Below are 10,078 nucleotides of genomic sequence, written 5' to 3'. Positions count from 1 at the left end.
CTGGAGCATTTGCCGGCCATCCACGTCGCCCACTCGATCACGATTACGTCCGAATTTGCTCAGAATCTGGACAAATACTACGAGCGCTTCGGCGAGATGTCTCCAGAAACGCAAATTCTCTTGACGTTTGGTCGCAGCTTCTCGGCCATGGATTTTATTGCTGCACAACGAATTCGTGCATTCGCACTGCGTCAGTTCCAGGAGAAGGTTCTGAGCCATGTCGACGCGTTTGTGACTCCCTCGACTGGCATCACAGCCCCAGAGATTCCACTCGAAGCTTTTGCAGCTGGAGAGCTGAATGTAGCGCAGATTAGCAACATTTTCCGGTTTTGCGTGTACGGCAACCTCATCGGCGTGCCGAGTGTGGTTGTGCCTATCGGTTACGATTCTCGTGGACTTCCCATGTCAATTCAATTTCAGACCGCTCATTGGCAGGAGGACATGTTGCTGCGCCTTGCCCACGCTACAGAGACTCTGCACGGCACGGGTCAGAAGAGACCGCAGATCTACTTTTCTATCCTCGACGACGCGGCCAAGTATTCCAGCAACTGACAAGAGTCTGCAGGGGCAGTCACGCTCGAAATCTGTCGAGTCGACTTTAAATAATATTCAACACTGTGATACGCTTCAAGACGAGGCATTAAATTCAAATGAAGTAACGTATTCAAACATGTATTCTATCCGACCGCTTAATGTACGCGGATTACCTCGTCTGGTGTCACCACTATGTCAATTTTTCTATCATGATCAGCTAACGGCACGTGCTGAACAAGCTGTGGCGTCAAGCAAAGGCCCTGTTTACAATGCAACCATGAGTACCGCCCCAAGTTTCAAAGCTGCCCCCATTGATAAAAGGCGTACAATAGTGGTGGGAGGCGGAAGCCCAATAGCGCTGTAATGTTTCATAAGCCGATGCAAAAACGAATCTACAAGTAAACACAAAGTCGAATAGGCATCTTTCCTTCCTTTGTCGCTAATTAATGCAGCTTTGAGCTCACCATAATAACCCTTTCCATGGCCCAATCGCCCCCCTAAACGATCAAATGCCACGCCAGGGAGTAGCACCAGATCAATATCGTTGACACACTCGACGTCGTCACGCAGCATTCCGCCATTGAGGTGCAGAGGGGGGTCCGGAATTTGCCACTTGTCCTTCAAAAGGGTAAGACCCGACCGATCAGCTCATTAAATCAGCATTTTACTACTCGCCAAAGTACCTTGGGGAAGCTACGAATGTCATCCATCGAGGAAACTTGCAGCATTTTAAGGTCTTCAGGTGATTGCCCCGTGATTTTAGGGACATAAACTTTTTTGTTCAATGCGAATGCGGCTTCCAAAAGCTCGAATGTTGCTGCCTCCTTTGGCATTTCCAAATATACGCTAATGCCGCGTGCGTGCGCAAACTCCGGCAAAGTGAGAACCTTTTCAGTCAGCAGCTGACTTTGTTTCAACACTTCGGCATGTGGTAGTGCCATTATTGTAGCACCCATAGATCGGCGCATCGAACTCTTCAGCGTTGCGGTCATGTTTTGAACTTAAAATTTTGTAATGGGAACCGGTATTGGCACACACCCCTTTTGGTATAGCCACACCCCCTGCCCGTCATCCCGCTAAATTACATTTGAGAACTGATGTAGCCACACCCCTTAATTATCTACGTCGGTATTTATGAGAGTAGCGTAATGGTGGCAACTTGTGGATAACTAGAATATACTGTATATTGAGAAACCTTTGTGCAGGCCGGCTCAAATGGTCTGCAAAAGACTTCGCAACATATGCGTACTTTATGTTATATAGCAAGATGCTTTCTCAACAAATAAATTCCGAACAAAAGCCGTCAAAAAGTATAACATAAGAAATTGTGGCTTTGCTTGCGCTCATGGTGGATTAAGATTCGCCTATTTGAAAGGTAAGCATGCACTTCCGCAAAAAATGTTAGAAGTATATTATAATAAATTCATCCTTCGATTGAATTTACATACGCAAGAGCGCACCTCCGACCCTTGTCGATTATTTCCAGCTCAACTTTAAACTCATGCTCGATTTGCTGCTCTTCCTTTTCGCTCTTTTAATGACTGACAATCAAGTGCGGGCGCTCTTGGCTTTTTCTCACCTGTTAAAAACAGTACATCGAATATCGCCAAACCAAAACACGGTTTCTGATATGCTCAGGGGCACACACCCATTACACTTCTCTAATGTAGATAATTAAGGTGCGTGGCTAAAGCGATTCCCTGATGTAATGTAGGGGTGTGATGTCCCAAAGACCAAAGGGCGATCTAAAGATGATTGTAAAGGAATAATTGTTGAGTTTTGGATGCAGTGGAATGACTCTGTATATATGAGAGTAGTGTAATGGTTGCATCTTATTGGTTTGATGTACTTCCGCAAAATTGGTAGGAAGAAAGTAGATAAATTCTTACCTCCGAAGACAAACATTCATGCTTGCATCTTTCCAGCTCAACTTCTCCGTCGTGCTCAATTTGCTGCCCTTTCTTGTCGCTCTTTTTATGACACTCTTGGCTTTTTCTCACCTGTTAAAAGCAGTACATTTAAAATTCCGAACGAAGACACGATTCCTGATGGGCAGTCACACCCTCTAATGTAGATAATTGTGGTGTGTGGCATAGCGAAGACGCTTTAAAGAAATAAATGTTGATATTGCAATGCAGTGGAATGACTCGTACAATGAGAATATTTTATGTGTAGCTTTTATCCAATCACAACAAGCACATAAGGAGGTGTCCAGTTAGCAGGGGGGGGTCCGGATAGCAGCTTCTTTATATATAAAAGTTGCCATGCATCAGCAAATGGCTGTGAAAGGCTTTGATAAGCCGTAGTCAATTTTAATTGGCAAAGAAGTGTCTTGTAATTATGCTCGACGTCTTTCCCTTTCTCTTTGCGCGCGTCCAGCGCTGACTGGACCACGCGGAGAAAGTAGATATACTGGTCTATATCTACTAATGGATAATGAAGCCGGTTTCATTATGATATCCTTTTGGAAGGGATTGTCTCTACCGCGATATGCATGGTTTCGCCGCCTAAATAGAGGCATTTAGATGTAAAATGTCTTTTCACATCTAACGATATTTTTAACACATGCCTACCGTAAATTAAGTTAATACCTGATTTAATGTGACGAATTAAGAGACGTTCCGAGTACAGACATGGACGAGGAAGAGGTGCTACGGAAAGCTGCGCGTGCCGGTATTCGACTTCTTGAAGACAACAAAGCCTTGAATGATGAAGTTTTGGCATTGCGTGAGCAGGTGGTGGTGCTGGAATGCGAGCGGCCAAAGCTACGAGCACATCTGGAGACACAAACAATCGAAATGGCCAGTGTGGTGGAAAATCGGAAGAATCTGCTGATAGAGACTAGCGCACTGCATAGCAAGCTCGAAGCGAAGTCGGCGCTTGTAAAAAATATGCTTGAGAAAGAGAATCAGCTTAAGATTCGCTTGGCGGAGGCTGAAGCTGCGAAGATGCTAGTAGAAAATCAGGTTTTCGAATTGCAGACGGAATTGGAACAACTCAAGATGCATGTTGCCAAAGCTGAAGCTTTGGAACGCAATTATACTATCTCTAATCCTGCGACCGCATACGATCTGAACGAGGCCTGTGGTATTACGTACATGGACTATGAGAAGCTACAGCACCGATTACAAATTACAATTGATGAAAATGAAGCACAGACGTTGGAGACCAAGAGACTTCGCAAAGAAGTTGACGCTTTACGCCTCGTAGCGGACGAATTGCCTGGATGTCTCGCGCATATTGAATGGCTTGAAAGCCGGAAGAAAGAGTTGCAAAGTGCCAATGACACGTTGCATGCAGAGCGACTGGAGGAACAAGCTGTGCTAGAAAGCCTTCGCGCGATGAATTCTGTGTATAAGAGAACTGCTGAGTCGCTTTCAAGTATGGCTGACTGCTCGTGCTCTCAGCTTTTGAATGAGGAAAGCTCTCAGGCGCTGGGTGTCACCATGCACGATGTCCTCATTGAGACGAACTTGAAGCTTGAAGCCAAGCTACGAGGACTGCGAGCTGGCATCAAGGCTACACATCTTTCTGAAAATGATACAAATAAGGTGCTCGGACCCGCGCTGAAACGAGCGAGTAGCATCAGCAGCAGTGGATCGGCAAGTTCGGACACTCCAAGCAGCAGCAGCAGCAGCGAGACAAGTGAGACGGTAATTGAACGACTCAATTGCAATTTGCTGGCCATGACGGAAAAGTTCAAGCTATCGAAGGAAATGCTGCATCACGCAAAAGTTCAATGGTGCGCAGCAATCGCCTCGCAAAAGGCACTTGAGGAATGCAATAGATTGGCTCAAGTGGAGGTTTCTCGTCTTACACAACTTTTGGACTGTAATGTTGCAGCTTGCGATGGGACTGATGCGAAGGACAAGCAGAGAAGAGTACGTTTGGAAAGTGAAAAGAGTAGCAAGTGGACGGAGGAGACGGCACCATTTGCTGCACCACCTGGCGACATTAACTCGCCGATGATCAAGTGTTTACTGGACCATTGGACAACCGACAAATCGAAGTGCATGGTGCTTACAGACTGGTTGCACAACTCGATCCGCGGCACTGGTCGCGCTACGCCCATGCGCTTGACGAATTTGTCGAGCGAGGTTACAGCTGGATTTCTTCAGCTGCTGGTTCCCATTATGCGCGAGCGGCATAACGTTTCCGTGAGCATATATCGTCGGGACAATCTTCATGTTTTGACGGACCTAGTGCTGCAGACTAATCACAGCCACCTTAGTGCATCTACATTTGAACCTCAAGTCGTGAAAACTCGTGAAGACCCCGGCAAAAGTGCTGAGCCTCAGCTGGACTCAGTGTTGTGCCGTTCTCGTGACACGTGTGGTGGCAGCATCTTACTGAAGGGCGAAGCGAAATTTTTGTATGGATGAGATGATAAAGATAGAAGAAATCTCAATGCCACTGTAAACTTGCGACATTAATGATTTTCTCCTCCAGGAAAGGCACGTAAAGTATGCTTCAGTTCACTCACAAAGACCTGAGATCAACAGAGCCCCTTGACGTCCTTGGCACTTGAAGTTATGCGATATTGAAGTTTTGCGATCTTGAAGTTGCTTACGTCGAAGCAGCTGCGTGACACCTGTAAAAACTATTATTTTAAGTTTTAGCATTATTCACGTGATTGCTTTCAAATCGTGTCGCAATCTAATTAAAAATTATAAAGGAAAGGCCACAAGTTTAGTCATTCGAGCTGCTCTTTTTCCAGTAGGACACAAAGGTTCATCGTAAATGGTTTCATCGGACGAAAATTCTTGTGCGAGACCCGGGCTTTACATACTTGGTCTAAGACATTGTGCGGAAAGCCTCGCTTGAGTGTCGACCCTGCCCACGAGTCTTTTTCGTCCATTAATCCTACAATTGTCCATCAACCACGCTTGATCTTCGCTATCAAAGAGATGATTGATACCGCAAGACTTTAAAAAAAAGAATGCTCAATGACAAGCAATCGTATATGACGCGAAGTCATCCGAGGTCATGCGGCTCGACGTCTTCCTGTAAGCAATGAGGTTTCAAATCTCATCTTTTCGGGCATCTTTGTCGAGTCCACAAAGCGTAAGATGTTCCTCAGAGTTAGATCCCATAGATTTGACCACGCCCAGCAGCAATTATAGCACAAACAAGACACGAAGACTCTTGGTAAAACATTTGATCGGTTGTACGAGTCCAATAAAATAGAACGCTGCTGCATCGTCACGCCATCGTGCGAGCCATGTACAGACGAGATCCCATCGTATAATTTGGTTTTCTGGATGGGATACGCGTCGACGGGCAAGGTGTGTGTGCTCGTGTCTGCAGTGCGCACAGCGAATCAAGATTGAATACCATACGAAGTTGCTGAGCCAAAAGAGATTTTGACGTACCAGCAGGCGGCGTTTTCGTCACGAGTCCCAATGATCAACATGCCACGGATTGAGGGCGTCAACTGATTCTGCTATTGAATCAATGTGCTTTTTATCAAATGCCGGTTTGTTTTAAAAAAGATACTGAGTTGATTTTTTTCGCTGCGTATAAGTGGAAACATTCATCACTTTTACATACACACGTGGACCCTGGCAGCAAATTTTTATGAGAAGATTTGAAGCGGTCAGACACGCAGGCGGTTGATAATTAAGGACTTGCAATTATTCAATTTGAATAATATGCAGCAATCTTTAATGACGGACGAGACTATAAATGTTTCATATCATAAATCTGTCACTACATAAGTATTCGCAGGTTTTTATAAAGAAAATACATTTGTGGTCTAAAAATTGGTGGAGAGACCGTCCACCGCCATCCGGTTCGCAGGCTCAGAAATAAAGCTTTCTCCAAGAGGCCGATTAGCTTTGAAACTTAGCCCAGGAGTCATTCTGCACTGGAAGATTAAGTACTGCCAAAAAGGTTAGTATCAACTCAACATTCGCTTGATAAGAATTAGGCAATGGCGATAGTCGGTATCAGTGCTGGCGATTTTAAAAACAGGTTACAATCAATTTGAAGTTGCTTCCGGCCAGAGACGGGGATCCCATCTTCGAAATCGGTGTTGAAGTGAAAGATTTATAAATTAATACGTTTTAACATTGATTCCCTGTCAAAGGCCTTGATTGATTAAGTAGTGTCTCCTCAGTTTTGTGAACCAAATCGACAATTGGCGACGAGCACGACGACGATTGGATGAAAAGTGCCGTTAATTTATCCGCCGCTTGCACGCTCCACATCGCTATTCCGATCACTCAAATAATTCCGCGCAACGTGACATACATCAAGACACTGCCACTTTGTACATTAGCTTCAAATGGACATGCAGTCGTTATTTTACCAAAGCTCACCTTCGACCGGAACTGGCGCAGCTCCTTCCTGCAGCTTACTCAGCTCTTCTGTGCCCATCGGAAGCACATTTCCCACCTCGTCGAATCTTTCCGCGGCGTCTTTTCCATCCATGCAATCTCATCCGGCTATCTTTGCGCACTCTGTCGGATTGTCCAGCACTCCTTTCCTGCAGCCACCAACGCTGGCTCCGCTTCGCTTCATCATTCCCAACCCTCGCGCGAGCAACAGCTTTGGCCTCACGGCCTCGAGCCAGTCTTTTTCGAGACTGTCTGTTTGCAACATTGTTGGCGAGCCTGAACATGAGCCACTGTCACAATACTCGATGACGCTTCCACGGGATCGCTGCACTATCGAGACAAAGCAACAGCAGCTCTTTCCTTCGGGCAGTGGCATGCTTGATGAATCGAATCAGCCTAACAAGATGACATTCAAGCGCACGCGCCTTCCCAAGCGTTCCATCCGTTCTACCAAAAGCAAGGCCCGTCCGGGTCTTCGAAAAGGCAAATGGACCGAAGAGGAAAGCAGCTACGCCACGCAGCTGACATATTACTTCAAAGAAGGCCTCTTACCTCTCAAAAAAGGCACTATGCTTCGTCTATACCTCTCGCAGAAGCTCAATTGCGAGCCGATGCGCATCACCAAGAAATTTACAGGTGAAGAGTGCATTGGTAAGCAAGTGTTTCGTCCGTGTAACCCATCGCCCGAGTCTCGCGCGAGGCTATTGACAGCGCAGCTCGAATTAGTGGTACTAAAGGCCGCTTTCGTACAGAGACTAAAGGATAATCATGAAGATCCGCCCGCTCCGATGGACGAGCTCGACGCATTTTCCGCATCATTTGATTGCAAGTTTCAACCTGTGCAGCTGAAACCCCGGTTCTCTGAGGATGGTAAGGATGGGGATGGCCACGCCGTCGGCCTGCTGCTCGACTTTTTTTACAAAGCTAATCGAAACGAAAAGCAGGGCGAAAATTCCGCTTTTGAGCTCAAGAATGACAATACAATAGAAGTCAACAAATACGGCAATACATGCACAGTGAAAAGGTTATCCAGTATTTCGACCTCGCCCACCTCGAATTGCGAGATTGACTCCGCAAACTTCCCAACAAAGCGCATGCGCACTCTTTCGGTGAGTGGCTGCATAGACCCTGGTGCAACCAAGCGCTCCCGCATTGGATCATTTTCTACGATCACGGCTGCGTAGGCTAGAATGATGACCGCCCTGACGGAGAGGCTCTGATAAAGTCTTATATTTAGAGAGTTGCATATATTCTGGCAAGACAATTTCAATAAGGAATAAAAAAGCGCATACACTTTACTTTGTGGTATTTCTCCGTGCCACATTAAAAAACGTGTCACATATCAGAGTCTTGCGTTGAAGGCGGGAAGGTACAAGTTTTACGGTAATGTCTTATCTTAAAGATTTGAAAAGTGAGATCCATTGCTGTTGACTTGCCAAACAATTGTTGAATGGTCTTAGTGACCAAACATAAAAATGGGTCAGAAAGAGTTCAAGGGTACGATAGATTGAGATGAGATGACCTTACCGTCCCCCCAGCTGGCACACCATCTGATTACGGATGTCAAAGCGCACCTTACCTATGACAGGAACTGGCATTCTTGCAGAAGTATGTAGGAAGTAAACTTACAAATCTTCCATGCAATTTGCTGATGTGGTTTTGGAAATGCAGGTGCTAGCAATGCGCAAAAAAAATACTTCGCCTATTCAATCAGCTGTAGAGATAAACAAAGAGAGATGCAGAGAAGATAAAGATAAGAATCCAATTACATGTTTAGTATTAGATTATAATTAAGTTAGCATTTACAAGATAGAAAGAGAGATACTTAATTATATTAATACAGTTTTCATTTAATTCTCTTAAAGCTAGTTGCCTTAAAGATAAGTCTTCCTCTGCACGTACTAGTGTACGTGAAAATACGTAAGGCACCACTCGCAACTGAAGCAGTGCGAAGTGGACTTGTACTGAAGCAGTACAAGTCGTAGTGCCCTGTTACTCCTGGTAGCACTTTGTAGTCCGTCCAAGGACCACATTTTCCACGTCTAACGTGGACATGTTAGATGATAGTGGGAATATCGCATCACGTTTCCCGTGACAGCTACTCCTTTTTAAGTGATATAGAAAGTCGTGCGGTCGAATGAGTTCGACCGTACGAAACGATGCAATCTTGGCAATGCTGTCCAATTTGGACAGAGATGCCCTCCATTCAACCATCGCCAAGTTGATACAACATGAACTTGACGAGATGAAGGAAAAAAGTGACCTTGCTGAATCAGCAAGGCTCTCAACAGGCAGAACTGTTGAGGTTACAGCAGGTACAGACCCCTGTACCTGGGATGACGCACACGCGTTGTGTAACGGGGCACTGCGACTTGTACTGGAACAGTACAAGTCCACTTCACACTGCTTCAGTAGTAGTTCCTCTCGTTAGATGACGTACACTGTACGTATAGAGGAAGACTTCTCTTAAGACAAGTTAACTTATGAGGGTAAAATGAAAACTGTATTAATATAGTTAATTGTCTCTTAATCTATCTCTGTAAATGCTGACTTAACTATAAACTAATACTAAACATGTAAATGAATTTTTATCTATCTTATCTTGTAACTCTCTTTGATTACTTCTACAGCTGATTAGTCTGCGGAATTTATAGACATAATGGTCTATACCTATTTATGGATAATAATTCAGGAAATTACTATATAAAGTAATTTCCTCCAAATATAATCTACCTTTTAGATAATATTAATTAACAACATTTAAGTGTTAATTTCATGTAACGATACACCCCGTTACATCACCCCTCCCTTAAACGACAATCACTCTGAATGTCATTAGGTGGAGTGGTCGCTAAATGACCACTTAATTTTTAAAATGTTTTTGATTGGTCAGATCCATCATTTTAAATTCCATCGCATGAAGGAACAATTCATGCGGGGTGAAGATAGCGCTGAACCTTCGGCTGCGGTTCGTGCAGCCGCGGGTGACGCATTGTTATCTCTTGCGGTAGACGTTCCGTCTACCGTAGTGTCTTCCACTCGCACAACACTTGGTGTTGCGAGTGCACGTGGTGATTCACCACGTGAGTACGACCCCTCTTTAGAGGTCGATTATGAGTGCGAGTCGGACGAAATGGCCGACTCGGGGAGGATGGAACAGTCGCCTGATACCCGTCAGGCGGCTGATTATGAGCCTTCGAATGAGA

General features: G+C 45.1%; 6 protein-coding genes across 6 annotated transcripts; 4 read left to right on the top strand and 2 right to left on the bottom strand.

Annotated features, from left to right (window-relative positions):
- Window positions 1–1,504, bottom strand: CCR75_005388 (uncharacterized protein). The gene is made up of 4 exons (XM_067963469.1): window positions 1,218–1,504; window positions 999–1,152; window positions 862–926; window positions 1–794 (listed from the first exon to the last, which is right to left on the bottom strand). Exons 1-4 carry the CDS (start codon window positions 1,500–1,502, stop codon window positions 690–692), a joined length of 609 nt encoding a protein of 202 aa, XP_067817943.1. The 5' UTR covers window positions 1,503–1,504; the 3' UTR covers window positions 1–689.
- On the top strand, window positions 97–552 carry CCR75_005389 (uncharacterized protein; the record flags this gene model as incomplete). The annotated part of the gene is made up of 1 exon (XM_067963470.1): window positions 97–552. One exon carries the CDS (start codon window positions 97–99, stop codon window positions 550–552), a length of 456 nt encoding a protein of 151 aa, XP_067817942.1.
- Window positions 1,505–3,167: 1,663 nt separating the features above from the next.
- On the top strand, window positions 3,168–4,916 carry CCR75_005390 (uncharacterized protein; the record flags this gene model as incomplete). Its single annotated transcript, XM_067963471.1, has 1 exon — window positions 3,168–4,916. One exon carries the CDS (start codon window positions 3,168–3,170, stop codon window positions 4,914–4,916), a length of 1,749 nt encoding a protein of 582 aa, XP_067818265.1.
- A 631-nt stretch (window positions 4,917–5,547) lies between these two features.
- Window positions 5,548–5,972, top strand: CCR75_005391 (uncharacterized protein; the record flags this gene model as incomplete). The annotated part of the gene is made up of 3 exons (XM_067963472.1): window positions 5,548–5,682; window positions 5,709–5,819; window positions 5,886–5,972. The coding sequence occupies 3 exons, from the start codon at window positions 5,548–5,550 to the stop codon at window positions 5,970–5,972; spliced, it is 333 nt and encodes a 110-aa protein (XP_067818266.1).
- Window positions 5,973–6,599: 627 nt separating this feature from the next.
- CCR75_005392 (uncharacterized protein) lies at window positions 6,600–8,175 on the bottom strand (the record flags this gene model as incomplete). Its single annotated transcript, XM_067963473.1, has 2 exons — window positions 6,855–8,175; window positions 6,600–6,745 (listed from the first exon to the last, which is right to left on the bottom strand). Exons 1-2 carry the CDS (start codon window positions 6,964–6,966, stop codon window positions 6,600–6,602), a joined length of 258 nt encoding a protein of 85 aa, XP_067818267.1. The 5' UTR covers window positions 6,967–8,175.
- Window positions 6,821–8,056, top strand: CCR75_005393 (uncharacterized protein; the record flags this gene model as incomplete). The annotated part of the gene is made up of 1 exon (XM_067963474.1): window positions 6,821–8,056. One exon carries the CDS (start codon window positions 6,821–6,823, stop codon window positions 8,054–8,056), a length of 1,236 nt encoding a protein of 411 aa, XP_067818268.1.
- Window positions 8,176–10,078: the final 1,903 nt, after the last annotated feature.

The sequence above is a fragment of the Bremia lactucae genome, linkage group LG9 (genome assembly GCF_004359215.1).
Source record: "Bremia lactucae strain SF5 linkage group LG9, whole genome shotgun sequence".
NCBI classification, from domain to species: Eukaryota; Oomycota; class Peronosporomycetes; order Peronosporales; family Peronosporaceae; genus Bremia; species Bremia lactucae.
This window is presented reverse-complemented; position numbering and strand designations above follow the sequence as displayed.